Source organism: Scyliorhinus torazame, chromosome 13 (assembly GCF_047496885.1).
Source record: "Scyliorhinus torazame isolate Kashiwa2021f chromosome 13, sScyTor2.1, whole genome shotgun sequence".
Classification (NCBI taxonomy): Eukaryota; Metazoa; Chordata; class Chondrichthyes; order Carcharhiniformes; family Scyliorhinidae; genus Scyliorhinus; species Scyliorhinus torazame.
Genome location: NC_092719.1, coordinates 191,003,144 through 191,030,797, shown reverse-complemented (window position 1 = coordinate 191,030,797; position 27,654 = coordinate 191,003,144). Strand labels below are relative to the sequence as shown.

The window sequence follows — 27,654 nt, the reverse complement described above, 5'->3', positions numbered from 1 at the left end:
TTTGTAGCGTGGTTGCACCACTGATAGACTTGCTGAAGAAACGTCAAATATTTCAGTGGACAGCGGACTTTCAACAGGCATTTGACTGCCTGAAAGCGGTGATAACCAATGCTCCTGTGTTGGAGAATTACAAGGGTCTCTGTGATCAGATTGAACTAAAGTATCTGACTTTAAAGAGAAATGCCGAACATAGAACATAGAACATTCCAGCGCAGTACAGGCCCTTCGGCCCTCGATGTTGCGCCGACCTCTCAGAGAGTGAGTGGAGCTGGGCTATCTGTCAGCTTTTTACTTTCATTCTAGGCTGTTTGTTGCAGGGTGTGTTTTAGTTTCATTTTCAGTGTTGGAGCTGAAGCCAGACTAAGCAGTTCTCTGTGTCCTGCTGTTCTCTCTGCCATCAAAAGACTATCTCTTGATCATTTGGTGAATTCAGAATTGTAAATGTTCTTAGTAGTGAATGTAAACCTAATGTGCTTCTGTTAAAAGGTGTTTTAAGTCTTATGGATGTTAACAGGAAAGCTTAAAGGATTACCTAGTGTTGTATTCTTTGGGGGTTGTATTTGAATTAATGGTTGCTAAGAATTTCACTGTATGGTTTAAAAAGGTTAACTTGAGTTCATAGAATAAACATTGTTTTGCTTTAAAAAATACTTTCCCATTTCTGCTGTACTACACCTGTAGAGTGGGCCGTGTGCTCCCCATACCACAATCTATTAAAAGTTGTGGGTCTGGTGAACTCCATGATACACTTTGGCATTCTCTAAATCCTGGCCCATAACACATGTTACTAATAAAGACATTATTACTCTTTGAGCACCTAACAGGCCTTGAGTTAAAATGCCTTCTCTTTTTGGCATGACTGAATCTCTTACTGCTGATGAAACCATGACCTAAACCTCCACAGACAAGAACTGAGTTCAATCATATTTTTGCTGTTCCAGTGTGTGCGGTGTATGCATGTGCACCCACTGTTTCCTGCAATGATGTTTCCCCTTGGTGACAATTTCTGAACTATGTCCTTTTGACTTCCATCTAGTTCTTCAAACACGTTATTTCAGTAGCAGGAAGACATGAAGCGGCTGGCTGCTGTGTGTCAGTGGCATCCTCTTGGGATTGAAGTTGTTCTAACCTCACGGTAACTGAGTCCTGGGCTGCAGCCTGCAGCACTTGCATTAGTGAATCAAAGGAATTTGCAGCTCGGATAGAGGCCATTTGCTCCCTCGTCTCGCTACTAGCACTTTGACTGTGCAATCCAAAAACAAACCGACAACCCATTGTCTTCCCATAGCCCTGTATTTCCCTCTGTTTCAAATACAATTTCCCCTCAAGTGATATACCAGTTATAATATCTTCAGCAGTCCCGAGAAGGTTACACATAGAAGGTTTATTTAAGCAAGCAAAAGTAAAGGCCACAACACGGCAAACAGCACATAAGCCCCAGCCGGGCTTACCGATCATGCCAGTTCCAATCCGGGCCGGCTTTTAAGTACAAGATTCACAAGCTCCATATTCTGGGCCTCCTCCCCTCAGTGGGGAGCTTGTATTTCACGAGCCACATGGGGAGATCAGTTAGGTTATTCCCGTGGGTCTTGAGATGATTATTACATCAGTCTATCCCCCAAACCACCCAGCAGTAAAACATCCTGTCGTAAAACATCCCTGAGTGTAAAGACATTTTCTGCTGGGTTCCCTCCTCTTCTGCCAGGTTTAAATTGATGACTGTTGTCATGGATCCCTCAACCAGAGGAGATAATCTTCCTCGAGTCAGCTGATCAAAACTTCTGATAATTTTAATGACAGTGCTAATGGGATAACGATTTTAAACAGGCATAAATAAGGAAAAATTGAAGTAGGGTTTTCTTTTTTCCAAATGAATATTACAAGGAAGGTAAGTTGGCTGGGATGTGGTCAACTCGGCTGCTTAAAAATGTCCCCAATGCAAGCAACTGAATTTTAATGGGAGCAATTCCTGTAGCCTTCAATTAGGCATTTGTGACCTTCTCAAAATGTATTCCTCAGAATGTTTCCCAGAGTCTCTGGACCTAAGTGAGAGTTTAGCGCAGGACAATTAGCACAGGACAATTAGCCCAGTTAGATTCAAAATGAGAGATAGTCAGCCTGATCTTGTAGTTAGAAATACTATTGGCCATCTAATCACCTGAGGATGACAGGCATTACTGTTATTTCCATAAATTCCATGCGTCACAGGTATCTTCCCCATGTCTACTTAAAGCAAAGGATGCAGATTTCTGTGACTGTAGAAGGGTCATATGGACTCAACGTTAACTCTTGTTTCTTTCTCCACAGATGCTGCCAGACCTGCTGAGTTTATCCAGCATTTTCTGTTTTTATTTCAGATTTAAGATAATTGGTTAAAAGAAATTCCAGGGGGAAGATGAGGAGAATTATTTTTACACAGCAATTGTTATGAGGTGGATGCATTGCCTGAAAGGGTTGTGGAAACAAATTCAAGTCACCTGAAAAACGGAAGAAAAAAGGGGGAAAACTGAAGGGTTACAGGGAAAAGACAGTGAAGTGGGACAAATTGGGTAGGTCTTTCGAAGAGCTGGCACTGGCATTGTTCTGTGTACTGTATCATTCTGCGAATATAGAGGTTGGAACATACATGCACCTGATGGGTCATAGCAGTGGTATTGTTAACCAGCTAAAGAGCAGATCTCCTTGACGTGGATTAAGTTTTTGATTGAGTGGAATGGAAGTGCACATGTCTGATATTTGACGTGATCCTAGACGTTTTAACCAGATACCACAAGCCCTGCAGTAAAACTCTGAACACTGAGGAAATTCTCTCAATTTACTTTGCTTGAACTTTGGACCCACTTGGCTCATGAGCCAGACTAAAGAGAAAAAAATACTAATGCCAAAAACTCAACTCGCTGCTGATGAAGCAAAAATCATTTCCAGTCTAGTCTCACACACTGCATAATGTAACAACATGTTTAAGTGACAAGGAAGCAAAGGGTAGTGGAGTGGAGAATGAGGGAAAATGACGTCTCTGTAATTTGCGCTGCTGCTGTAGTGGAAATTACTTCCATTTCTCAAGCCACGTTCAGGATTTCCATCCCCGTCACCATCCTGGTGAAACTATGCTGCATACTATCTTGGGCCTTAATATTCTTTCTATAATGGAGTGCTGCAAATTGCCCATCGTATAAATACTATGACTTAACCATGGCATGCCCATTATGTCTTCTTTACTCTATACACCATTACCCTACACTAAAAGCCAAAAAGCTCCATGTGTGGAATAACTAAGATTCTATACAGTTGAAGCAAGACTGTGCTACTCCTGTACTCAAATACTGTTGTGGTAAAGGCTAACATATCATTAACCTTCCTAATTGCTTGCTGCACCTGCATGTTTTCAGTGACATATTGATGAGGACACCCAGGTCGCTTTGTATATCTACACTTTCTAACCTCTTACCATTCAAAAAGTATTCTGCACTTTTGTCCCCCCTAGAAAAGTGAATAACTTCACATTTTTCTGCATTAAATTCCATCTGCCATGCTCTTCCCTTCTCACTCAGTCTGTCCAAATCCCCTTGAAGCGCTTTGCATCTTCCTCACAACAACATTACCACTCAGCTTTGTGTCATTCGTGAAGTTGGAAATATTACACTTGGTCCCCACATCCAAATCATTGATATACATTGTGAACAGCTGGGGCCAAGTGTTGCTCCATGTTGTAATCACTCGGCGCATTCTGTCAACGTGAGAATGACTCATTTATTCCTACTTTCTGTTTCCTCTTGTTAACCAATCCTTAATCTTTGTTAGTTATTACATTACCTCCTATCTCATGTGTTCCAATTTTGCTAACCAACCTCCTTTAGGGGACTTTATCGAAAGTCAGCTGAAAATCCAAGTACACTCCATCTACTAACTCCCCTTTATCAATTCTGTTAGTAACATCCTCAAAAATTCCAATAGGTTTGTCAAACATGATTCTCCATTCATAACTCCATGTTGACTGTGCCCAATCAGACTATTATTATTCAAGTGTCTCTTTATCACATCCTTTCTCACAGATTCCAGCAATTTCTTTACCACCGATGTAAGGCTAGCAGGCCTGTCATTCCCTGTTTCCTCTCTCCCTCTTTTCTTAAATAATGGAGTGACATTTACTCCCTTCCAACCTGCAGCAACTGTTCTAGAATCCACAGAATTTTGGAAGATACTCACCAATGCATCCATTATTTCCATAGATGTCTTTCAACATGCTGGGATGTAGAATATCAGGGCATAGGGGCTGATCAACCTTCAGTCCTATTCATTTATCTAATACAACCGCCTTACTGATATCGATTTCTTTCAATTCCTCATTCTCCCAGGTCCCTTGGATCTCTAATTCTGGGAATTTTAATGTATCTTCCTCAGTGAAGACTGACTCAAAGTAATTACTTAGTTTCTCTGCCATTTCTCTATGGACCCACATTCGTCTTAGCCAAACATTTCCTTCTTACACACCTATAGAAGCTTTTACAGTCCATTTTTATGTTTTTTGATCATTTATATTCATATTCTATTGCTGTATCAGTTTCTTGGTCCTCCATTGCTGTATTCTAAAACCTCAGAATCCTGTTTAGTATTATTTTTGGCAAATTTAAAGGCCTTTTCTTTTAATCTTATACAATCCTTAACCTTCGCTGTTATCCATGGTTGCCTGACTTTTCTTACTGGGTTTTGATACTTGAAGGAATGTATAATTGCTGTAATCTATGTAATAATTCCTTAACGACTGTCCATTGTCTATGTAACATCATGCCTTCTAATGTATTTTCCCAACCTCAGCCAATTTGACCCTGATATCTTAATGGTTACCTTTGTTCAAATTTAACGCCCTGACCTAAGATTGAGCTTTCTCACTTTCAAGCATAATGTACAATTCTAACTTATTATGGTCACTCTTCCCAAATGGTTCTTTTTACAACAAGGTTATTAATTAGCCCTTTCTCGTTACACCACAGGAGATTAAATAGCTTGTTCGCAAGTCCGTTCCTCAACGTGCTGCTCTTAGGGTAGGAAACCATCCCTAACATCTTCCAGAAGCTCGGGCGTGATTCTCCGACCCCCCCAACGGGTCGGAGAATCGCTGGATGCTGGCGTGAATCCCGCCCAGGCCGTGTCCCGAATTCTCCGCCACCAGAGATTCGGCGGGGGCGGGAATCGTGCCGCGCCGGTCGGCGGAAATCGCGCCGGTCGACGAGCCCACCCCCAGCGATTCTCCGGTCCGCGATGGGCCGAAGTCCCGTCACTGACAACTCACGCCAGCCGGTGTGGATTGAACCACCTTTCGAATGGTGGGACAAGGCGGCGCGGGCGGGCTCCGGGGTCCTGGGGGGGGGGGGGCGATCTGGCCCTGGGGGGTGCCCCACTGGTGGCCTGGCCCGCGATCAGAGCCCACCGATCCACAGGCAGGCCTGTGCCGTGGGGGCACTCTTTTCCTTCTGCCTTCACCATGGTCTTCACATGGAGACCCCCTCCACTGCCGTGAGTGGCCGCTGACGCTCCCTCGCATGCGTCGCACGGCAAAGTCATTTCCACGCCAGCTGGCAGGGCGCCAAAGGCCTTTCCCGCCAGCCGGCGGGGCGGAAATCACTCTGGCGCAGGCCTAGCCCCTCAAGGTGAGGGCTCAGCCCCTCAAGATGCGGAGAATTCCGCACCTTTGGGGCGGCGCAATGCCAGACTGATTCGTGCCGTTTTTGGCGCCGGTCGGCGGACATCGTGCCGATTGCGGAGAATCCCGCCCCTCATTCTGAACAGCATTAGTGCTCATTAGATTTATCCAGTCTATATGCAATTGAAGTCGCTCATGATTATTGTATATCCCAGGCTACATGCTTCACAAATCTTCTGATTAATACCATGCCCCATTCTGCCACTACTGTTCAGTGATCTATAAACAGCTCCTACCAATGATTGCTGCCCCTTGTTGTTTATTAGCTCCACCCAAACAGATTCCACATTTTGTTTTTATGATCTTCCCTTGCTTAGATACTAATCACATCCCTTAGCAGAACAGCACAACACCATCTCCTTTTCCTTTTCGTCTATCCTTCCCAATTGTCGAATACCCTTGAATATTCAGTTCCCAGTCTTCGTCACCCTGCAGCCATGTTTCTGTAATGGAAATTATATCATATCCAGTTATACCTATGTGTGCCTTTACATCTTGTTGAAAGTGCTGCATGCATTCGGGTAAATTACCTTTAACTTTGACTTTTAAACATTTTTCTGCATTTGAAGTCTAGTTCATGCTTTTGTTTCACTTGCTACTTTTCTACTTCCTGTGAATAGCTTTACTTCCTTCCCATTTGAGCTTGCCCTCAGGTTCCCATCTCCCTCACAAGCTAGTTTAAACCCTCCCCAACAGCACTAGCAAACCCCAATGCAAGGATATCAATCCCGGTTTTCTTAAGGTGTTACCCATCCATCTTTAAACAGGACTGAGTCCGCAGCCGCCATGCGAGGTTCCCGACCGTCTATACGTGGTTAGAACCACGCTGTCGGGAACTCGGCCTGCTGGGAGCGGAGTATCGCTGGGCGGGCCTCTTGGCAATGGTCCCTCAGCTGCGTGGCATAATTCGCGATCGCACAAATATTCGGGGCCCGGAGAATCGCTGGAGTGGCGCCGGGCCCGATTCCGTCGTAAACTTTGATTCACCACCCCCGCGCCAAACGCGATTTTGGCGCGGGGCTGCAGAGAATCCAGCCCATGATGTCCCCATGAATTCCCGCATACAGTAGGATGCACGTTCCACTCAGCCAAGCTGATTTGCCATACCATCATTTTTGTTACAATTAGAATAAGTAGAATAACTTGCCAGTTACTCACCAATCAGCTTCTCCCCCTGTATTGAAGTGAGAGCCAACTACTTAAGGCTGAAAATGTTTTTTTTAAAAAGGAGTATCTTCCTCACTGAACTCCCTCACTCACCAAACTCCCAGTTTGATACTCCATACATTCAAAGCTGCACTCAGGGTAAACCAAGGAGCACGGAGGAAGCCCTGTTTCTATACTTCCAGAAAAATTGATTTACGCTTCTGAAAACCAGTTTAAGCTGGCTACCTAATTAATTAGCTGCAACTGCACTGTTTTAGGCTGGAATGAACAAAGAAGCTACAGTCAGTATGTTTCTACTCGTGCAATATCCCTGTAATTTCTCATTAACACATTCTTCAGGCCAGCCATTCATAATAAAATTGAACACTTTACTGAGTACCACATCTTTATGAGTTCCTCATGCTTTATTATCTCTGGCAGATACCGGCATGCCATTTGACTTTGTAAAGTAATTCACAGGCAACTCAGTGGCTAGAAGCGAATCAGTCTTTCTGGGAAATCTTGAAAGAATATCGACATTTTTACAATCTTCTAACTTACGATACTTAACCTCGTACTGATGGACCATCAAAATCAACATCCATCTCTGAAGCTGTGCTGCCACTATGGATTGTACTCTCTCCATTGAACCAATTGTCATCATAAAGGCTTGGTGGTTAGTTAACAAAGTGACGTTCCTACCCTGCACATATTTGTGGAACTTAGGTTCTCCATAAATGTAAAGTCGCCATAGTCCTGGGTGACCATAGACTGCTTTCCCCTTTGAGGGGGAGAGCTGACTGGTGGTGATTTAACCTGTGGATCAGCACACCTCAGGCGAGGGGCAAGGTTGAGAAGGCGGGGCCTTCATGAATAACCTCAGCCGGTACGGGAATTGAACCCGCGCTGTCGGCCTTGTTCTGCATCACAAACCAGCTATCCAGCCAACTGAGCTATGCCGGCCCCAGATATGGTTGCCAAGCCTCTTTCTCTACTTGTGGGACATTTTGCTCTTATTTTGTTGAACTATATGAAACATATGCTACAGGCTTTCCACGTCATCTTCCATTACATGAAATTGCACCACTTCTAACTCCTGTGTTGTGGAATCACATGCTAAAACCTATTTTTGCTTGAGATCATGTAGTCAGTGCGTTTTTTACTTCTTTAAATACCTTCTGGCACTCCACAAACCATTCCTAATCTATTCCATCTTTGAGCAGTTGGTGAAGTGGAGCACATGTATCAGCAAAGTGGAGGATGAACTTATAATAATACGTAACGATTCCTCTGAATATTTTAAGTTCTTCTTTGTTCTCTGATCTCTTTCAAAATCCACTCAAGTTTGTCCTGCATTAGCTGGATACCGTCACCATCTATTTGGTGACCCAGATGTGTTACATTTGACACCATGAAATGACACTTGCCTTTTAGTTTTAATGCCATATTCTTGAACTTGATCTAGGACTTAATTTAACCATACAACATTGTTATAGCTCGCAAGGGGCCTATGGAGTAGGGATGATTATCTTCCCTGTGGTCCTTGTGGAGTACAAGCTCCCCCGTTAGGGGTAGGAGATCTCTATTAGCCTCTGTATTAAAGGTTGGCCAGGAAGGCACAACCCAGAACAGGAACCTGGTGGTGATCTACGGGGCTGTGTAAATATCATGTGTAAATAAAACTACGTTTCTTTATTTTTCTTGGTGTGGACTCCCCGTGTCCTGATCAAAACGTTCTCTTCCTCTACATGAGGCTCTGGAACACTAGTATGCATCTGACAAATCCATCCCACTGAACAATTTCCCATTGGTCAAATTAGAAAACAAGGGCAGGATTCTCCGTTGGCCGATGTCCGAATCGCGAAACTTGATTTGGCGGAGAGTCGGTTTTGACGCCAAAATCGTGGTGGGCGTTGATTTCACACCAAATCGCAATTCTCTGGTGCCTCGACAGTGGCGTCAATGCGTTCCACTCCGCACATACACTAAACGCCGTAGGCATATCATTAGCGGGCCTGACCCTGAATTCACCTGGGGTATTGCGATGCTCCGCCTCCACTGGGACGAATTCCCAATGGTGAGGTTCACTTGTGCTTTTCAAAATTGTGAAACAGGCGCCATGGCTGCTGACAGAGAGAGAGAGGGTACAGAAAGTGTCTAACAGCACCATAGTTTGCTGACAGTTGTGCCGCTGGCCGGGAGAGGGGATTCTCCAGGATCGGGGGGGTACGTAGCGGGGAGTGGCCAGGATGTGAGCTGTGGGGTCAGAGTGGGCAGTCACAGAACATCATTGCCGCAGCCTACAAGGCAGCCATGCAGCTGCGCACACCGCCTGACTGCCCACTGTGAACTTAGGACCACAGGTCATATGGGTGTCCCCCCAGAGGTACCCTCTGGCCCCAGCTGAACCATCAGCGGGATGGGTGCGCTCAAGTACAACCAGTGCCATCTGTTGGCTGGGATGGTATGTGTGGGGGGAGTGAAGTGTGTATATTCGGCTGCAGCTTGTCAGCCTCCTGAGTGTCAATTACGGACCCGGCGAATCCTGTAACATTTCTCATTGGAATCGATTGTGTTCCACGTGGCGCCGGTGCTAGCCCCTTTGCAGTCACTGAATTGGTCCAGGTGCGGCGCCAGTTTTGCTGTCATGGAAATCCGTGAATCCTGCCCCGGCATCAGCACTTAGTCTCAGGAATGGAGAGTTCCGCCGCAAATGTTTACTCGTAGGCAGCGGTAAGTATCATTCTTGACCATTTTATTTACTGCTTTATCTTTATAAATTTGAACTACCACAATGGATGCCGCCCCTTCACTGCTCTTCAACTTTTTAATGACTCTTGTTCTTTCTACTCTAGCCAGCTCTTCACTTACTGCTTCTAACTGTGCACAAGGCACTGGCCTAACTTTCAAAATATTGGCTGTACATTGTTCTTGACTTTGGCCTTGTGCTGCTTGATGTTATCATTTGGTCGTCCATGCTCGTGGACTATTTTGTGCCCTCTTAGCACTTTCTCAATGTCAGACGCATTCCGAATGATCCCTACAGGAAACAACATGGCCCAATTTAACTGTATATTCCCATCAGGGGAATAGCCAGTCAGTTTCGCACCAGTTTTGTATAAAGGAATGTGACTTTGTGATTTCTGCTACCCTCCTGAGATAACAGACAGTGCTGCAATTATATCATGGGTAAAAGTAAGTTGTGAATCTCTGACTTCCATTTCTGCTGTTGGCACTGAAATTTTATCTTCAGCCCAATTACCTCTCGTCTCCCATTATTTTTCTTGCTCGCTGACTGAGTGCAGCCTAGATCTTCCTGCTTGATAACATCAACTTCTGTTTCCATAATGATGTGTGCATTTGAGGATTTCCCAGCCCCTGAATTAGTTTTAGATTTACCATGACCTCCACCTGGTGCATAGCTGCAACCATGACCTGAAGCATTATTGTTTTCTTTACTCCTGCGTGCCTTCTGGATATGGCCAACTTACCCACAGCCATATCACTTTGACTGGAGACAGTTGATGGCTGCCATTGAAACAGTGACATCTAAGTTTCTGGTTCTGAGGAATGTGCCTCAAAGGTGGATTTCTAAGTTTGGGCCCATGCCCACAGCGACCAGAGAGTTTCTTTAATTTGAGAATTCAATCAGCAGACTGACTTGGTTTCCTTTCACGGAATGCGACTCACTGTACAATCTCATTCTTATTGGCGCCATAATATGAATCCAGAATCTCATTAATCTCAGCATATTCCACAGGACTGGGGTCGCATCGGCAATTTTGCTTAGAAACCATCTCAAAAGCATCTGGCCTCAACATGATGGGGAAAACATTTATTTAACCTCATCTCCTATTATATTCCCTTTCAGCCAAATGTGTAACCTTCGTCCAAAATTACATCAGCCCTGTTTTGTTTGTGTTGAATTTCCCCATTGCCCCAAATGTACCTTCATGCCATTCATTTATTTTCCATTACATACTGAGCTGACGCACCAGAATACAGTGTTCACATGGAGAAACCTGTAAAATTGCTCAACCTTCCTCAAAATCAACTTTAGGTGTTCCAAAAATGCATCACAATTTTCTTCACACATTAATTTCTCATATGAAATGCAAAGCAAAACTCCACCCCAGCCTTGTAGTCATCTTTCTGTTGTGCATTGCACTGAGTAGGACAAACACACACTTAACTGCAGGCAGTCGTTACTGAACTAACTTTATTTACACATCCCCAACGGAGAGGGGAGCAGAGGGGGCAATATAATAAAATGCTCAGCTCTTGCAATATACCACAGCGTCAATAAAAGGTATAAATCACAGAAAGTCATTCTACTTGAGGGAAGTGTACGGTGTAACCAAAGGCCCGTCAAAAATCCTCTTCCCTGGTTCAGCTCATTAATTGCTTACACGGTCGAAGGGTAAGATTTTCTGGCAGGATTTCAGGTCCTGTCGATGGTGACCCCCTGCCGTAAGTTCCCTGGTGGTGGAGGGTGCAAACAACAGGAAATCCTACTAAGAATGGCAGGATCGGTAGATCCCACTGCTTGACAATGGCAGACTGCTTCTGCCGCCGCAAAGCGGGAATGGAAAATCCCGCCCTAAGTTTCAATCTAAACGCCCAAGTCCAAACATCTGAAATGCAAATCGTATTGACTATTAGCATATACGTTTTCAGAATGTTTGTGAAAGTACATCTGTTCCCTCGCAGTTTATATTTTCGCAGAAAATAGCAAAGCAGGTGATAAGGTGTGTTTGTTATATTTAACTTAAAATTAGACATTCAAATCATTTGCAATTAATTTGTTAACATATTTAGACAGCTATGTTGTTCAAGAAAAGAGAGAACTTCTTTCCTGTGAATCAAATATTATGACTATTAACTTATAAAATTACCCAAATGGTTATTACACTGAAGTGTAACATCAATAACAGACCTTTGCACCATGGGTTTAATGCATTCATTTATAACATGGATTTAATTTCAATAAGTACAATTCATGGGTGTTTGGTTTTCTGATAACTCAAGAGAATGTTTTACTTGAAATATTTTGGATGCCACTTAAATATGCATAATTTAAAATCCCCCTTTTCTGAATCCTAATTGGTTTGTACATAATTCTGTACAAATATTCTAATTTAATGCACATTGGTTCAAAGTGCATATGGTCATCTTTAATCAGGCCATTATCACAAGGAAGCAAAGTCTTTCACACTTATAAACTCAAAGCAATCACAATTAACCATTATAACAAAAACATTAGCATTGGAAGTATACATAGCAGATCTGCCAGCATCCACAGAGTGAAGAGGCAGATGAACATTTCAGGTGTACAGCTGTTGCCAGATCTTGGACGAGATTAGTCTTATCGACATTTGTTTGTTTCTGCAAAATTCTAATATCTTTTTATTGCACCTGAGGTGTTTTGACCTGCAAGTGAACACTGATTTGTTATCAGATCATCTGTTATTACACAACTTGTAAGGTCACAAAATATTCTATGACTCTATGATATGAACACTAAGCAAATTGATCCACACTATTGACATCCTTCCTCCACTGCAAGCAAGACAAATATTTAGCTTAATTTTAACTCCTTTTGAAATTTGCCTTTTCAATTCAAACATGACTTTCCACCCTCATCCAAATGTGATTAACCACAGAGATGTTTGACCTCCAGCTGCTCTTTCTATCCTGTACCCTAGCAGATTAACTTGTCTATAAAATCCAGTAATATTTTAGGAAAGTCTGTATCCTGATATCACAATGGCTTCTTTTTGGCAATGTGAACCACATGGGCCTTGTATCCAGGTAGAGATGCTGATAATCTATCCTTGAGAGGCAGCTTTCTTTCATCTTGGAACTCAATGGACAATTTTAAGCATAACTGTTTACAGCTCAACATTCTCAACAATTTTCTGAGACTGGAGAGTCAGTCTATCCATTGGCATCATGGCTGCCTTCGCCAATGTCTGCAAATGTGAATATCTTGTGCACTTCTCCAAGTAAAACAATCTAGGCCTTTTTTAACTTTTAGCCACCACATTATCGAGACACGTTGTCAGGCAGCCATCAGCACAGGTCACATGACACCTTCATTTTTTACCTTATATTTAAAGACACAGCTTCAAAACACAGGGTGGGATTTTCCATCTGTTCCTGCTGGTGGGATCAGCCAGTCCCGCTGATGGCAAGCCCCTGCCGCGGGTTTCCCCAACGGGAAACCCCTAGAATGGTGACAGTTCTTCGGACCGCCCCTGCAAAACAGGTCGTGGAGGGGGCTGGTGGGGAGGGGGGGGGGGGGGTGAATCATAGAACCACAACAGTGCAAAAGGAGGCCATTCGGCCCATTGAGTCTGCAGTGACCCTTTGAAAGAGTGCCCCAACTAGGCTCCCACTCTATCCTTGCAACTCCATAACCATCTAACCCGTGGACACGAAGGACAATTTTAGCAAGGCCAATCCACCTGCACACCTGTGGGAGGAAACTGGAGCACCCAGAGGAAACCCACGCAGACACAGGGAGAAAGTGCAAACTCTACACAGATAGCTACTGAAGGATGGAATTGAACCCTGGTCCCTGGTGCTGTGGGGCAGCAGTGCTAACCACTGTGCCACCGAGCCGCCCCATAATCTTATAAACCTCATAATTGTAGCACTCTGGAAGAATTCCATTAACGCAAACATATTCATTTTAATTAGAGTTCAAAATGCCCCCATTTAAAATTAGAATGGTAAAAGTTTAAAGTGCTAACGAATGAATCTAATTTGTTAATTTACAATACCTAGCTGGTTGTACATTCATCAACCTATTCATTGTTCAGAAGTATTGCTCTTTGTTGTAGGAATTATTTCATCTGCTCTAAGGCAGAGCCTGGACTGGATGAAGTAACATCAGACTGAAGGCACTTTTATTTTGCAGCGTACTTGTCCGTGATGCTTAATTAATGAACTGCTGTCAGTTAATAATACATGGAGGGAGTGTGAACAAAAGCACTTTTGCCTGTAATTTTTCAGGGTGTTAGTTTCTATTTTCTTTAGTAGATTTGTTTTGATGCACAAGGCCACAAAATATAAGCTTTGGGGATGAATTTCCTTGAGGTTCCCTCCGCGTCACTATTGCAACTTTGGCAAAAATCGGTTTCTGCCAACACAAGGCTAATGTTAAGAGTGACAACGTAGGGAAGTTCGCCCTGCTCCCACCCTCCCATCCAACCCCATTATTTCTGGCATGGTTTTCCTGGAAGCAGATTTTGAATGTGAGAATGATATTTAAATTTCCTTCACCCGGATTGTTCACTGAAACACTTTCTCAGCCTTACATTTTTCAAGTGCTATATTCCTCTGAAGCCGTGACCAGTCAATAACAAGCCACCATATAAAAGGCTACACTTAGCGGTCTGGTGCTCAGTCCAGTTCACATGACACTGCAGACACAGTCATATTTTTTAAGCTTTCGAGGATGGACAGTTAAACCTGGAAAAGCTATAAGCCACAGAGTTTCACTTCTTCTGCTGACTCACTGATTATCAGTTTCTGATGATGTATACACACACATACTCCTCCCCCCCCCCCCCCCCCCCCCCGTCCTTAGCCAACATTCAATTATCAGCAAAATGGTGGAAGACATCTTCGACAGTGCTATTAAACTCATATAGCCTTGGTTCAAACATGAACTAAAGTGTTGAACTCCAGGGGTGAGTTGACGGTGGCTAACCTTGACATTAAAACAGCATTTGACTGATTGTGACACCAAGGAGCCCTGGTAAAATTGAAGTCAATAGAAATTGGGGGAAATCTCTCCATTGGGTGGATTGATACAAAGAGGATAGTTGTGTTTGTTGGAGGCCGGTCATGTCAACCCCAGGACCTCACTGCAGGAGTTCCTCAGAGTAGTGTCCAACAATCTTTAGATACTTCATCAATGGATTTCCCTCCAGTAAAAACTCTGAAGTGGGATATTCACTGATGCGTAAGCATTCCTGACTCTGTCAACCTTTCAGCCTAATGAGGAACAGTTAGGGTAACAGAAAGCAGATATTCTTTTCCAAATTGCTGCCTCCAGTGGGAGTTCAAATTGTCCTTATTATCCCTCTGTTGAAAAGAAAATTCTGTCACTGTCTCTGACCAGGCATTGAGACAACTCATTGCCTATCATGTGGGACTTCAGTGAAATGAAAATAAAAGCAAGCTGCAATGCACTGAAAGGCCAATATTGAAGTTCAGAAACAGAGAGCCAAGAAATATGAGTCTCTGTTGCTATCAGTTGAATGGAGGTTGTTAATTTTATATTTGTGAGTCTAGCATGATATCTGTACATTAAGAAATAATAGTCTAACAATAATAAAACATGCTTGATACTGCAAAAGGAGATCCTTTTTAATTGATTTTCTATCCTGAAGTTGTGAGGGTCCTGGACTCTCCTCTTCTGAATTACTGGGCGCGATTTTTCACACCTCCCCTCCCTCCCCATGGTATGTTTTGCGTGTAGGCAGCCGGACATTAGCCAGTGGCAGGATCGTCCAGTTCTGCCGCTGTCAATGGGGTTCCCCATTGTTCGTGCTCTCCGCCACCAGGGAACCTATGGTGGGGGGTTTCTTTCTGTTGAAGGGAACAGCTGGAAAATTCCACTCACTTAGTGACTCTGTTCTTAAGATCTTAAGACATCTGGATTCCACATTAGACCCAGATTTTTGTCTTTTTGGGGTGCTCGGGGCACAGGGGGAGGGGCGGTGTGGTAACATATATGCAAAAGTTAAATTTATCTTCCCGTTAACTTCCATATGTCTTAAATTCATGCAAACATATCCTGACGTTCTGATTTAGGATTTAGCAATCAGCAAAGTGGAAGGGCTAGGACCAACTATTTCTTCACATTCAGGTCTATGAATTTCAAACTGAATCGGGTTGTGGGGGAACAAAATGAGTGCAAATCAAATTGAATTGGTGGGTTTTAGGGACTGGATTGGCCTGGCTTGCAAGCCATGTATGGATTGTAGGCCGTGGGCAGAATTCTCTGATAATGGGGCTATGTCCCCAAGCCGCGAGAAAACGGGTGAGAATCACTCTGGACTTTCCTGGAGAAAGCCGCACCTCCGAGTGCCCACCGGGTGGAACCATGAGTGAACCACGCCGGCGGGAACTCAGCCAGTTGCCGGCGGAGAATCACCGCGGGGGCCTTTTTCAATGGCGTCGACCGCTCGCACGCGCGATTGGCAGCGTCGGACCCGATCACGGGTCCAATGTTCATTCTCCGCCCCCGCGCCAAGCGCAATTGCGGCGCGGATGCTCGGAGAATCCACCCCGTAGCTTTGACACTCCCGGGTTAATGAAACATCCTACTAAAATGTGGCTTTTTACAAATTAATATACATTTCAGGAGGTGGTAACTATAAGGGACCTGCCAACTATTTTGAATAAGGACAGTACACTTCAAATAATTTATTGGGTAGGTTATTACATTTGTAAAATGTGTACTGTCCCCAGCCATTCTGATAAAAACAAATCCCTGCTTTGATAGACATCGGCATGGTACCTACAAGCAAGCAGATTTTGCAGAGTATTATTGTGTAAACTCTTCAAATGGGCATGTTTCAGTATGATTGGTCAAGATGTGAGTGGTGGGAAAATACATCCTATTGCCCTGTACATGATATGTTTCTGAATATTTTCAGGTTGGTTGTGATTTATAATTTAATATTTTGATTGCATTATTTGATGTATATAATGCTTTCCACCAGACTGATTTTGTGATAACAGATCCCACGTAACCTTGGTACACAACTTTTTCAGTCGTTTAGGTTTGTCAACAGCACTGTTCAGCTGCTGTAAAAGCATTCTTATTAAAAATATGCTGTTGCAAAAGTTTTTTTTTCCTCTGTGTTGTTCTTTTGTAAGGTGGATAATTGGTAAGGCCAGAGCACGTTTGATTAAGGAAGAAGAATGAACACAGAGTTAATTGGCTGTGGCTATGTTCCTTTATATTTCTTAATCAATTTATTATATTGTCCATTGATCAGTATCGCAATTGTGATGAGTTGGAGCTTTCAAAGAATAGGCCAGTATACTCACTGATGTTTCATTCTCTGTCTTGGAGAGAGGCAAAAAAGATGACAGGTTCAAGATTTTGCTTGGTAACTTTGAGTACCTGAGACCTTGATGTTTGACTAATAGAGACCTGAGCAATCATTTTTAAAAGCCAAGACAAGCCAATTAAACCACGTTTCTCTCAACTTAGATATCCTGCTTTGATATTTTTCACAGACGGCCTTTCAAATGTCATCACTGAAAACATCATGGAGTTTCGTTTTTCTTAAAATGCTGAGTATGTTGACAGTGTTGCAAATACGTCTGCTGGAAGAAGATGAAATTGCAGCTACCGCCTGCCTTTCCAGATTAATAAATAAAACCACCTCATTTTTTTTTCAGAGACAACATGAACCATCTCAGTAACATCAGATGAAAGATTTATTTGATGGCACTTTAAGCCAGGAAAATGATACTGTCTATTCCACTTAAGTACTTATCTGTTAAGTGTATAACATTGTATGAATCTAAATCTCCCTACCCATTTGTCTGTGAGCTTGTCCTGTTCATTGTTCAGCAGTTAGACTCTGCTTATTTAAGATGATGTTCTTCAGTTTGTGTGCACAGTACACCATTGCATTGTGTGGCTCAGTTCCCACCCATACAAATGTTGCTTTGCTCATTTGTTCAGAGATGTATCTCTCGTCCTTGCGTCGAACAAGATAACATTTTAATTTTAATGCCATTCTGATATTGCTAAGAGAATAAATAGTCTTAAATAAACAGTTTATTTTCTTCCCATCCCAGGCTTTTCTTAAGTCACATAGCAGTCGCTGGCAGTGGAGACAGGTGGATGGCCTGCCTTTGGTCTCGCAGTCAAGATTTAGCAACGCTGCTCTTAAGTGTCCTTTAGGAATAGAATAGATCCCAGGGTTAATTGCCCATTCATTTCTTTTTCCTCTCCCAATGAAAAAATACCTGGGGCGGGATTCTCTGACCCCACGCCGTGAATCCCGCCCCCGCCGTGTCCCGAAGTCTCCGCCACCAGAGATTCGACGGGGGCGGGAATCGCGCCGCATTGGTCGGCGGGGGCGGGAATCGCACCTCGCCGGTCGGCGGGCCCACCCCTGCCGATTCTCCGGCCCGCGATGGGCCGAAGTCCCGCTACTGGAATGCCTGTCCCGCCAGCATGGATTAAACCACCTTTTGAACGGCGGGACAAGGCGGCGCGGGCAGGCTCTGGGGTCCTGGGGGAGGGGGCGCGGGGCAATCTGGCCCCGGGGGGGTGCCCCCATGGTAGCCTGGCTCGCGATCGGGGCCCACCAATCCGCAGGCGGGCCTGCGCCGTGGGGGCACTCCTTTTCTTCCGCCTTCGCCATGGTCTTCACGATGGCAGAGGCGGAAGAGACCCCCCCTCCCCTGCGCATGCGCGGGGATGACGTCAGCAGCCGCTGACGCTCCCGCGCATGCGCCGACCCGCGTCGCCTGGCGAAGACCTTTCGGCCCCGGCTGGCGTGGCGCCAAAGGTCTTTCCCGCCAGCCGGTGGAGCGCAAACCACTCCGGCGCGGGCCTAGCCCCTCAAGGTGAGGGCTTGGCCCTAAAGGTGTGGAGACGTCCGCACCTTTGGGGCGGCCCGACGCCGGAGTGGTTCCCGCCACTCCATAATGCCGGAACTCCCCACCCCGCCGGGTAGGGGAGAATCCCGCCCCTGGTTTCCACTTCTCCCAATACTACAATAACTGAGATCCCGTACCAGCCTCCCCGAACAGGCGCCGGAATGTAGCAACGAGGGGCTTTTCATCATTTGAAGCCTACTTGTGACAATAAGTGATTTTCATGTCATTTAATTTCAACAATTTTCCCCTGGGGAATAGCAACCCTGGTGTCTGTAAGCCCCTGTTAGCTCGTAAAGCACATTGGTGGATCTTCCATACTATAAGTGTGCACTCCTTGGGGTTTGAACAGGATAAGTGAACATAACAATGAGAAATCAGTCAGATAGGTAAAAGGAATGTATCACAGCACTTTGGGTGACATTTATTGCTTGAACTTTTTAATTGGATGGTCAATATTTGAGGCAAATTGTGCAAGATTATTGCCTGATAGATGATATACGTTAGCAGTGGTACATTGTTTTAAGTAAAGGGAAGAGTAGAATATTTATATATTTGGCTGAACACTTTCACTAATCAGCAATTACGTTCTGTTTTTTATTCACTGTCACTGTATTAACCCACTTTTTCGAGACATGGGATGAACTCTTGAGTGAAATTAAATGTTAAAAGCAAAATTAGTGAAAATACAGGCAAGACTGACTGAAAATGTAGTTGCGCATTCTAATAGGTCTATTTGATATCATAAAAATGGGGCTGGATTCTCCACGAACTGGCGGGGCGTGCCACTCCGGCGCAGAGGAGTGGTGTGAACCACTCCGACATCAGGCCGCCCCGAAGGTGCGGAATCCTCCGCTCCTTCAGGGGCTAGGCCAGCGCCGGAGTGTTTGGCGCCGTGCCAGCCGACTCGGAAGGGCTTGGCGCCACGCCAACCGGCGCCGAAGGGCCTCCACCGGCCGGCACGAGGTGACGCATGCACGGGAGCACCAGCGTGTGCTGTCATCATCCCAGCGCATGCGCAAGGGGGTCCTTCTCCGTACCGGCCATGGCGGAGGTTGACAGCGGCCGGTGTGGAGGGAAAGAGTGCCCCCACGGCACAGGCCCGCCCGCGGATCGGTGGGCCCCGATCGCGGGCCACGCCACCGTGGGGCCACCCACCCGGGGCCAGATCCCCCTGTGCCCCCCCCTCCCCCGAGGACTCTGCAGGCCACCCGTGGGACCTGTCAAAAACCGGCGGCCACTCGGCCCATCGCGGGCCAGAGAATCACCGGGGACCCCCTGCCAGTGGCCGCCGACCGGTGCGATTCCCGACCCTGCCAAAACCCTGGCGCCGGAGAATACGGCAGCCGGCGGGGGCGGGATTCACGCCCATGATTCTAGAAAAATCCTGAATGTAGAAAAGATAGACCTTTTTTCCTTCCTCAAAGGCATCATTTGTCCCCATATAATCCCTTTACCACATAAGGTGAATTAAGATACTGTGAATACTTGTACAACATGTCCTTCGAGTGAGAGGAGAGCATGGTATTTTGGGGTGCAGATAGGTCAGTGAGAAACGCTTCCCTCACATTACTTTCTTTAAGCTAAAACCACTTTATGGCCACTTACGGCCATTTTCCCACCCAGCCACACTTTAGGCTGGTGGACGTGGGACAGAGCAGGGTGGGAAACCGAGAAATGGATGAATCTCCACCATGGCCGAGAAGTGGGGGGAGGGGTGGGTGTGCACTTCAACCTGAAGGAACCGGGATCATCATAGCTTCATCTCAATTTAACCTGCAACTAGGGCAGCACGGTGGCCTAGTGGTTAGCACAGCTGCCTCACGGCGCTGAGGTCCCAGGTTCGATCCCGGCTCTGGGTCACTGTCCGTGTGCAGTTTGCACATTCTCCCCGTGTCCACGTGGGTTTCGCCCCCACAACCCAAAAATGTGCAGAGTAGGTGGATTGGCCACTCTAAATTGGCTCTTAATTGGAAAACATTATTGGGCAATCTAAATTTAAAAAATAAAATAAAAAATTTGACCTGCAACTCCATCCCGAATTGAAATATCACTGCCTTATCATTTGTAATATACATGGTAGTGTAACAGATTACAGTCATAAACCTCCTGTTGAAATCTAGTGTTAATCTAAAATTATACACATTTTTCCATTGGTAGTATAATTGCTCTTTTGGAATCTTCAGTTTTCCTCTGATCCTATTTGTGAGCCAATAATTTGGTGAGTTGCCTGTGTTTTTCTTCTTTCCTGATTGAGTGATCCCTTTCTTCCAATTAATTTCCTCCAACCACCACCTTTCACATATTTAAACCGATAGACTTTTCTTATGCACCTAGAATCTATCTGAACATTCCACATTATGTAACTCTATCCCTATCTAAGCACTCTTTCCACTCTTTTCCATCTTTCCCCCCCCCCACCCCATTTTTTCATCACTGGAATAATTAAAGCTCATTTCCTTCAGAAAAAGCTCTTTTCCGTAAGTAAGGACCAACAAAAGTGTGTAATCAAATGGAAGGTGATCCATTTTTTTCCTGTTCGATTTCTCCCAGCAGGTATTGCAACCAAGCACAACGGCGAACCCTCCCAATAGTTGCTCAACTGACCGTTCTTTATGTGGGAGCTTGGGGTGAACATTGACAAAGAGCATTAGCTGAGCATTAGCATGTTCTCTTCCTCTACCCGCAGATGCACATTTTACATCGGGGTCTCAGAAGCAAGGATCCCGGTGGATCTTGTGTTCACTTGTCAGTGTTTACTGAACCCAAAAGTAGAATTTCTTCTGCCACTCTCAGGATCTGGACCTTTCCAATCCTCTCCTGTGACTCCGGTGGCTTTCCTAGGTGCACCAAGCTGGGAGGGAGCAGGGTGGGGGACAAGGGAGGAGGTGGAGCTGAAAGAGTTCCATTATGCGTTGTGAAGTGCTCCTGTTTTGTTCGAACTAACACAACCTTTTATTGAAACTGTTACAAGGTGGTTAAACGTTGAAGAGCTTGATCAGAAGATATTTTCAAGGTTTGCCTTTCTACATTCTTAACATTTGCAAATTACAATACAGGTCAAACAACAGAAGATGAACGACAGTTACCAGGTATTGTACATACTAACCAGCTGTAGAAATGAAGACATAGCAGTAGCTTGCACTGATTTTGGAATTCATTACAACAGGGCTGCAGCAAGGGGCTTTGGCTTCCCCTCTCTCTGTCTAACTGGCTCAACTTTGGCTACCGCACACGTGTTTCAACACTTCCTTCTAACTGAGCTTTAGAGACCCTGCCGCTTTGTGCTGCCACAGGGAAGCTTGCAAACATTCTGATGATTATAATGCAATGCCTCGTGCAGCCAATAGCTCCCATGCTTGGTCTTGCTATGCCATCACATCTCTTTGTGTGTTTTGTGATGACAACTGCATTGACTAACATGTTGATTCTACATGTTTCATGTTATTTATTTAATCCATTCAAGAGATAAGTTTGTCCTTTCTTGCAGGACTGTTTGCCTGTGAAAGTGTATGCTTTTTCTGTAAAATGTGGATTTTGATGCTTATCGTGTTTTTTGTTTTGCTTTTACAAAGTTAAATAATGTGTTTTGAGCAAAAGTCATATTAATCCATTTCATTTTTCTTTCCCCATTTGATCTATTTGCTTTTCCTTTGATCCATTGCTACCAAGTAGAAGCTCCCCAGCCTCCTGCCCATGCTGTTCCCCCCCAGCCCCTGTCTACTCCAGGTACAGAAGGCGCTGCAGGTGCAAATGCCACTGATAGTACCAATGTCAGCTTAGTCAATGGTATGTTGAGAACACCTGGCTTTTTATTATTTATTTTGATGAATTTCTCATGCTCCACCTGTCCTAAACCTTATCTGCGAACTGCACAGATGCTTTTGTATGCATGCGATTACAGTGTACATGTTTGGAAAATATATGAGCCAATAAGGTTCACCATGATAATCCAATTGTCAGCAAATGTACGCCAGGCATTTTTCAATATTTCAAAATGGAACGTCACATGAGAGTCGAGAGAAACACTGTCGGATAAAAGCAATAGACAACGCCAAAGATTTGATTGTATCAACAGCTTTTTTTCTGTGAATGCCCCCAAAATATTGCAAAGTCCTCCTCTATAAGACTTGAAGGGTTATTGCACTGTCAGCGACTGACTCCTTTTGAGGGGTATCACTTGACATAGCAGCTCTGAGGCACTGGTGAGGTAATTTCATCTGCTTATTCACACGAACTGATCCCGAGAGATGGCACATTTCAGCGACAATAGGAACATTTTAAAAGGTCACATACATAACCAGTCTCTCTCCATTTATTTTTGACTGATAAACAATCACCCTTTTACAGATTGGTTTATATTCACACATGAAGGTGAATTTTGCAAATGTGTGTGACTGGCAGTAACCCTTGCCTGCAGCAACTTCAGAAAACCACCCCCATATTATATGAAATCTAAAGAAAGTGTTGCTGCATTTCAGTAGGTGGATTGTTTTTATACCCTTTTTCACATAATGTAATAAAAGTAAAAATGTAATACATGTAATAATCAAAGAGAAATGTCACGTTCTCAACGCTCAAGTTTAAAATGGTTGAGTGTTGTTGCAAAGCTATTTGTCCAAGGACTGGCAAGATTCTTTGAGCGCTCTGGCTTCACAGTCCTGTCCAACCATGTCTCACGCGGGTTGTAAACCGTCGAGGCTGCTTCCCTGAGCACAGAATGGTCTGTCAATTATGTCATTAAATTGTTGACCAATGTTGGAATTTTGGGACACATTTAACATTGTTGAAATGGCATTAGGGCCAGAATTTACTGGGTCCGTTAGCCATGGGTGCAAATCCCATCATGGTTGCAAATGGGAAATCCCATTGAAAAGTGGCGGGAATGGACATTCCCACTGCCAGGGAACAGCACGCCACTGAGAAACACGCAGCTGGGGGACCGGAGAATCCAGCCCACTATCTCCCATATTTTCTCATCTTTAATGTGAGGTGATTGTCATCAGGTATGGAATTCTCAGGTCACTGCTTGTGGAATCCCAAGAGAATGACGACTGTGATTTTTACACCCTTCAGCAATGTGGGGAATAAAGTGGAAACTTGTGTCCTCATCTGCTACGGTGCCTGACTCATAGTACCACTGCAGTGCTTTCTGACCAAGTTTCACTGTTTCAGTTTTTCAAAGCATTTATACAAAACTAATTCCTGTGAGGTGGGTTTAACAATCATCCATATTAGCTGAAATCAGTTCTTTGTTAAAACTAGGGCCCATTCCTGGAGCATAAATGCATCATCAGATCACAAGTCACTACATTTAGTAAAAGCTATTCAATGATTATCAGAGCCTCTTTCATAGTGTACAGGGGGAACCTTAACAAACTTGTGATTGTTACCTTCCTTTTGGGTAAACTGAATGATCTGGTGCTACGATTTCAACAATAGCATTTTGGAATATCTTTATTGGTCAACTTTTGATGATGTAACAGAAAGATCAAAACACTGATGAGGCTTCACTCTAGACGTAATGGCAGTTTATACAATGGTGAGTGATTAAGTATTTTGAGGAAGAGTATGTTTCAAGAGTTTAGGTCCTGGGCTCCTGTTTAACTTTATACTGGCCTGGATTCTCCGTTGTGAGTCTACTGCTGGCAGAATTTGGCCGCGCCATTCGCTGGTGGCGGGATTCTCTACTGCCGCTGCTTGTAAATGGGATTTCCTGTTGAAACCACCACCACACCGCCGGGACCAGAGAATCCCGCCGCCAGCAAACGGCCGGAGAGTTCTGCCCACTGTCAAGAAAATTGCTTCCAGCAGGATCCCCATTGACTGATTTATTTGAAGTGACTCTTCCATTTTGTTTAACTCCATTGACTTCAAATCAGAGCCTCTGAAATGAAAAGTATCTTACCCCAAAACAGACCCTAGGGTTACTTAACTGAAAGCTGAAAAAAGACACGAGACTGTGTGGGTTTATTTTGGAATGCTAATCCCTACATTTTATACTGACAGAGATTGTCCAATCCTAACACTAATCACCCATGAAAATGCACGCACAACATATTTGCGTGCTCTATTTTGCTCTGGGTATCTTGGATCTGCCCAAAAGTGTAGATTTTGAGTGTCAAATCCATCATTACGAAACATCTGACAGTTTTATTTAAGCTTGCGCATTGTTGAGTTACGTTTCTGTTGGACAGCATGCGTGTCTTGTACAGTGCATGAATTTCATATTATACTTCTGCCTCATGCATTTCTAGTATTGTACCAGCCCGAAGTGTCACTGATCTTTGTTAGCAGAGATAATGTTGAGATCTGGACTGTTTTTGTTCAGATGGTTGAGTGTTTCATATATTTCAAAGTGCATTACTGATGTAAGATGGTATCCCTTTAAACATTTTACAATTTCACTTCACACAGTCTTGATTTTAAGACAGCTGAAATTAGAAAGTTATTTGGAAAGAAAAAAATAATCAGTGTAATCTCCAATTATGGTGACAGGATGAGCAGTTCATATTGACATGGATCTATTTAATTGTGCATGTCTGAGTGTATTTGAAAGCTAATATGCATCAGTACATACACAAGCTCAAAAAATGCAAGCATTTTAATGATAGAGTAGGAGGACAATGACTCAGCATTGACGTCATTAGTGCATTACGGATGTGTGTCAGGAATGGTACATAACCATGTTGCTTATAATTCCCACTTTTGTATGGAACACTAAAAGGCCATTGATCATAACCACTTGGCTGTAGAATTCATTTTCAGAATGTGCACTTAAATGTTTTATATTCAGTATAGGTAATTCTATGAAATGCAGAGGACAGATGTGAGGCGAAATTAAAATTGCTCTCCTAATACCAGCTACTGATGCCAGCGATAAGCTGAATCTTTCATGAAAGGGGGATTTGCATGATGTTCCATCGACTGTTTGCTCATCCAACTGTTTTTAGTTCTGTGCCGTTTTTAAGTCTTCACCTTTTTGTAAGACATTGATCCAAACAGAGAGGTTCAAAAATATCAGTTGCTTCCTGCTAAGGGAATGACCAGGGTTGGAGAAAATCTGACATAGGTCACAAGGGCAGCAATATTTCCCCCCCCCTCCCCCCCATCCCCACCCCGCCCCATTTTCTTCCCTTGCAAACATGGACACCAATACCACAATACTTAATTGGAATAAAGTACCATCTCATTTCACCATACTCCAAATATTTAACTTAGCAGTTCTTGAAACGCATTTCACATCGTTTGGATGTGATATCAGTGGGTGCAAGCTGATATGGTTATGTGGAGGTTATAGAAACAGATTGGAACTTGGATAATCAAACAAATGCTGTTGGCTTAAGTCACCGGACAAAAGAACTGTGACTTCTCAAGGTTCAATTCGAGCTTAGAGTTGGTCTTCCATTCGGTAATGAAACTGAGGTCAGAGCTTTATAAGTTCACTTCAGCAGTGTAGGTGAAATAAAATACTGCATTCTCCTCACAGCAATGATTGCAGGCGAGCTTGAAATTATTTGACAACTGAGAAAAATTCCAAGATTAGCAGAAGTGATCTATTCACACAGTTATTTCTGAGGATGTCTCAGATTTGGAGATGAGGGATCATCAATTAAGTTGTTGGAACACATGCATTTAATGCTTGAAATTTCTCAAAGGAAAAGAGGCTAAAATAAATCTAAGACTAAAATAAAACTGAGGGAATGGACCCGGCTAACAAGAATGTACCCTGCGCAAAATGCTGCCCCGTTTGAATTCTCTTCAGAGATGATAGTCATCGATCTTCATCCCCCACCCCCCCACCCATTTGACTGCCAAAATAATGCCCCAAACAACCATCGTTAGCACTATAGTATTCATTTCAATATCTGTGTACCATACAATCTCAACATTATCACTTTATTTGTGGACATAGAGCAGTTCTATTTACTGACAACCACTTAAGTGATACCTTTTCACCTGTGCACATGAAACGATAATTAGTCACTTGGACTAGATTTTCATTGTATCAAGCTTCATGGTGTACTGTAACCAGTTACCCCTGAGTAATGTGTTCAGATATTTTTGCAAATATGATCCTTGAACTGGTGAGTTCTTGTCCAGCTAAATTGACTGCTCTCCAATCAGTTGCAGATTTCTGGCCATTAAAAACTGTTAAAATTTTGTCTATTGTGTCTACCATTTTTTTTAATTTTCGGTTGCAATGTAACACTATATGTGTTGTCTCTGTTGTGACTCTTCACTGTTTGTTTCTGTTCTGTTTGTTGTACTTTTTCATCATAGGCAAAATGCAGGATGGGAATATGGAGAACAGCCAGAATAAAGGTAACCGTTCTTCTCCACAGTCAATCAATCTCTGTTTATTTTATACTAACATCAATGCTGTTCAATTAAGATGTTCCTTTTCACTAGTTATCGGAAGTGATGACCCAGTATTTACTAACTCTTTCCAATTCTTTTCATACAGGAGTTTTGTTTTTACTGATATTGAAAATAAATGTGGTAATGCAGTCTGCCACATCTCTAATGATTTTATAAAGGAGCTTCTCGCTTTATAAATTTCTAAAATATCTTCTAGTTCCACTGCCTGTCATTTAATTCACATGTAGCCTTCTTATAGCCTGTTTTGACAGATGTCTTAATATCCGTAATAGTTTGAAATTTTCCATAAATATGCGTTTGCGAAACTATGCAAATACTTTTCCTTTGAAACATTGGCCGAGTTGAGCATTAGTATGGCACAGAGCAGTTTACTTAATGACCAAATGGGGACGGTATATAATAGAGTATCACTCGCAAACAGTACAACAGCTACCTGATGAATGTTTAACCATCCATTAAAGTTTTGCAATTATCGATATTGCCAAATAGAATTTTGGTCGAAAACATGTGAAAAGAGAGCTTAAAAATCAAATCTACAGATGTTAGACTTTCAAACATAAAAAAAGGGACAAAAACAAAACTTTGAAACTTAAACAAAAGGATACTAAAAAGTAATAAAAAGAGCTAAGGTAAATTACAAAAGAAAACTAGTGCAAAATATCACGAAGGATAGCAAAAGTTTCTGTAAGTACATAAAAGGGAAGAGAGTTGCTAAAATGAACGTTGGTCCCTTGGAAGATAAAACCAGAGAGTTAATAGTGGGGAACACAGAAATAGCAAAGATG

General features: G+C 43.6%; 1 protein-coding gene across 16 annotated transcripts in view; it reads left to right on the top strand.

Annotated features, from left to right (window-relative positions):
- atp2b2 (ATPase plasma membrane Ca2+ transporting 2) overlaps window positions 1-27,654 on the top strand; it is a 1,245,322-nt gene that overhangs the window by 951,571 nt on the left and 266,097 nt on the right. For 7 of the 16 annotated variants that reach the window (XM_072472614.1, XM_072472620.1, XM_072472615.1 and 4 more), the window contains 3 exons: window positions 21,547-21,579; window positions 22,163-22,276; window positions 26,771-26,812. The exons of 3 other annotated variants lie outside the window; for them this stretch is intronic. In XM_072472614.1, the coding sequence (XP_072328715.1) occupies window positions 21,547-21,579; window positions 22,163-22,276; window positions 26,771-26,812 (189 nt within the window). The remainder of the gene's footprint in view (window positions 1-21,546; window positions 21,580-22,162; window positions 22,277-26,770; window positions 26,813-27,654) is intronic. 6 more of the 16 variants (XM_072472623.1, XM_072472628.1, XM_072472630.1 and 3 more) reach the window with 3 other exon arrangements.